This window comes from Oryx dammah, unplaced genomic scaffold, assembly GCF_014754425.2.
Source record: "Oryx dammah isolate SB20612 unplaced genomic scaffold, SCBI_Odam_1.1 HiC_scaffold_11, whole genome shotgun sequence".
Lineage (NCBI taxonomy): Eukaryota > Metazoa > Chordata > Mammalia > Artiodactyla > Bovidae > Oryx > Oryx dammah.
In genome coordinates, this window is record NW_024070195.1 from 22,179,067 (window position 1) to 22,182,526 (window position 3,460).

A 3,460-nucleotide genomic window follows, 5' to 3' on the forward strand; every position below is an offset into this window, starting at 1 on the left:
TATGGAATTAATCCAGGAAAATACTGCTGCAATTTATGTCAAAGAGTGTTTGGCCTAGGAGTTTTATGGTTTCCATTGTTATGTTTAGGTCTTTTACCCATTTTGAGTTTATTTTTGTGTATGGTATGATTAAGTGTTCTAATTTTATTGTTTTACATGTAATTGTCTAATTTTCTCAGCATCACTTGCTAAAGAGACTATATTTTTCCATTGTATATCTTGCCTCCTTAATTGACCATAGGTGTGGGTTTATTTCTGGGCTCTGTATTCTGTTCCATTGACCTAAATGTCTTTGTGCCAATACCATGATATTTTGATTATTGTAGCTTTATAGTATAGTCTGGGGCCTGGAATGGTTATACCTACAGTTCTGTTCTTTTCCCTCAAGATTGCTTTGGCAATTTACTTTCCTTTTATTTTGAATCTATGTGATTCTTTCATCAGGTAACAAGAAATGAATGATAATGGAAAAAATAAATGCAAGCTCTGAAGGCTACTTTGTTCTACTGGGTTTTTCTAATTGGCCTCATCTGGAAGTAGTTCTCTTTGTGGTTGTCTTGGTGTTCTACTTGATGACTTTGACAGGCAACCTGTTCATCATTATCTTGTCATACTTGGATTCCCATCTCCACACTCCCATGTACTTTTTCCTCTCAAACCTCTCTTTTCTGGACCTCTGCTACTCTACCAGCTTCATCCCTCAGTTGCTGGTCAACCTCTGGGGTCCAGAAAAAACCATCTCTTATGCTGGTTGCATGATTCAACTTTATTTTTCCCTTGCACTGGGAACCACTGAATGTGTGCTGTTGGTAGTCATGTCCTATGACCGTTATGCAGCTGTGTGTAGACCCTTGCATTACACTGTCCTCATGCACCCTCGTTTCTGCCACCTGTTGGCTGTGGCTTGTTGGGTAAGTGGCTTCACAAACTCAGCACTTCATTCCTTTTTCACCTTTTGGGTACCTCTGTGTGGACATCGCCAAGTGGACCATTTCCTTTGTGAAGTTCCAGCGCTGCTTCAACTGTCATGTGTTGATATCCGTGCTAATGAGCTGACCCTCATGGTCATGAGCTCCATTTTTGTTCTTATACCTCTCATCCTCATTCTCAGCTCCTATGGTGCCATTGCCTGGGCAGTGCTGAGGATGCAGTCAACAACTGGACTTCAGAAAGTCTTTGGGACGTGTGGAGCCCATCTTATGGTTGTATCCCTGTTTTTCATCCCAGCCATGTGCATATATCTACAGCCACCATCAGGAAATTCTCAAGATCAGGGCAAGTTCATTGCCCTCTTCTATACTGTTGTCACACCTAGCCTCAACCCTCTAATCTACACCCTCAGAAACAAAGATGTAAGAGGGGCTGTAAAGAGACTAGTGGGGTGAGAGTGAGCCTGTATCCTTGTGACATTAATGGTACAATGGAGCATCTCTTCATCAATGATTCATCCATCCATCCATCCATTGGCCACTCTTTCATTTACTCACTCTCTCAGGACTTATTGAGCATGTACTATTGCAAGGTCACAGAGTTCATTGTAGCAGATATGAATTAAACACACTGCCTGAATACCAATCACTCTCTGGTGGAGAAAACAACTATATAAAATCAAGATCAAACTCCATATTAGATTTTTCCAATGGCACAAGCCTAATAGAACAAAAGTATCTTTTTCTTAATTGAAAATGAGATATGGAATTGTTTTAAAAATTGATTAAAGAGCAGGTATAGTTCCTATGGAATGATGATATTCATAATCTTAAAAACCCAGAATATATCTTTTAAAAAGTATTTTATTTATTTACTTATTTTGGCTGAGCCAGGTCTTCGTTGCAGCACATGGCATGTGAACTCTTAGTTGTGGTATGTGGACTCTTAGTTGAAGCATGTGGGATTTACTTTTGACTAGGAATTGAACCTGGGTCCCCTGCATTGAGCACGGGGAAGTTCCTAGAACATATCTTTTGATTTCTTGTTTTCTAGGTAGAATTCATCAAAAATTTGTTTTCTTTGGTTTAATTAAACACATAATGAGATACTTTAAATCATTTCTCCAAAACTGTTATTCTTTTTTGAAAGTAATTAATATTGAGAGGAATTTTGGTCTATATTCTTCATTATACCATTATCAATAGTAAGAAAATAAGTTTTATGAATCAATTAAGAAGGTCTCTGAAATAATGCAGCCATAGTAAGCATCTTATAGTTCTCATTTTTCAAAACAGTGAGAAGTATAAAGGAGATGAAAATAGTTGTAAAAATGCTATATAGCTCATAAGGTAATGGTCATCATAGATAGGTATTGATAGATAGGAACATGGAACACCTACTTAACCTAAGAAGCAATGAAGAATATCTGAAGCAACCAAGCAGGCTTTGCAGTTACTATGCTATGCAGATTTGAGGACACTTCTAGTGCGAAGCAAATCATAGTTAAGCCTTTTTGATTTCTCCCTTAAAGCCTGTCTCAAATACATGTCTGCATTTTTATAACTAAGGGTTACAATACTTTGCTGTCTTCCTTTTGTTCTTCAGGAAAGACTTGCTTGGCTGAGAAAAGAAGAAAAATTTTTTGATTAGTTTCCTTGAAAAGGCAATCTTGAGATTGCTCATGCTTTTCCATCAAGTATAGAGTACACTCTAACCTTCATATATAATATGTTTCTTTCAACAGAGCTTCTCAGTGGCTAATAAGAATATTCTTCATGCTGGAATATACTGGACAGATACGACTACTGTGAATTAGTCTAGAGTAACAGCATATATCTGTGGCTTTCCCACTACCACTATGCTCAATGTTCTTTATCCTTAAAATTTTTATACATTTTCTTTAGAAAGTCCAGATATTTCAGAGCCTGGAAAACACTCACAGTTCTGAAATGAGTCATGTTTACAGGCTTAGAAGGTGGTAGATAATTTAAGGAAGCAATCTGAACAGCTCTAAAACAGTCTCTATAGCTAAGCTTATGACACAAATTTTGCTGGGTTTTGCCATCCAAACTAAATATTACCACATTCCTATGTGTTTAAGACTAAGTTAGACAAAGGATATATTTAATAAAAATGATCAGAGACATCATTTAACATCACAAAATTTTAAATTTCATTGCTCTCTCTCTCTATGTGTATGTGTAAAATTTAAAAACTTTTTTGGGCATTCAGCCATCAGTCAAATTTTAAAGTTATTTAGAATTTTTCCAAACTGCTGCTGCTGCTGCTGCTAAGTTGCTTCAGTCGTGTCCAACTCCGTGCGACCCCATAGACGGCAGCCCACCAGGCTCCCCATCCCTGGGATTCTCCAGGCAAAAACACTGGAGTGGGTTGCCATTTCCTTCTCCAATGCATGAAAGTGAAAAGTGAAAAGTGAAAGTGAAGTCACTCAGTTGTGTCCGACTCTTAGTGACCCCAAGGACTGCAGCCCACCAGGCTCCTCTGTCCATGGGATTTTCCAGCAAGAGTA

At 37.9% G+C, this 3,460-nt stretch overlaps 1 protein-coding gene across 1 annotated transcript; it reads left to right on the forward strand.

The window, feature by feature from the left end:
* The first annotated feature begins 454 nt into the window (after nucleotides 1-454).
* On the forward strand, nucleotides 455-1,385 carry LOC120870385 (olfactory receptor 2J3-like). The gene is given in 2 exon segments (XM_040250046.1): nucleotides 455-469; nucleotides 471-1,385. Coding segments are annotated over 2 exon segments (930 nt in total).
* The last annotated feature ends 2,075 nt before the right edge of the window (nucleotides 1,386-3,460 follow it).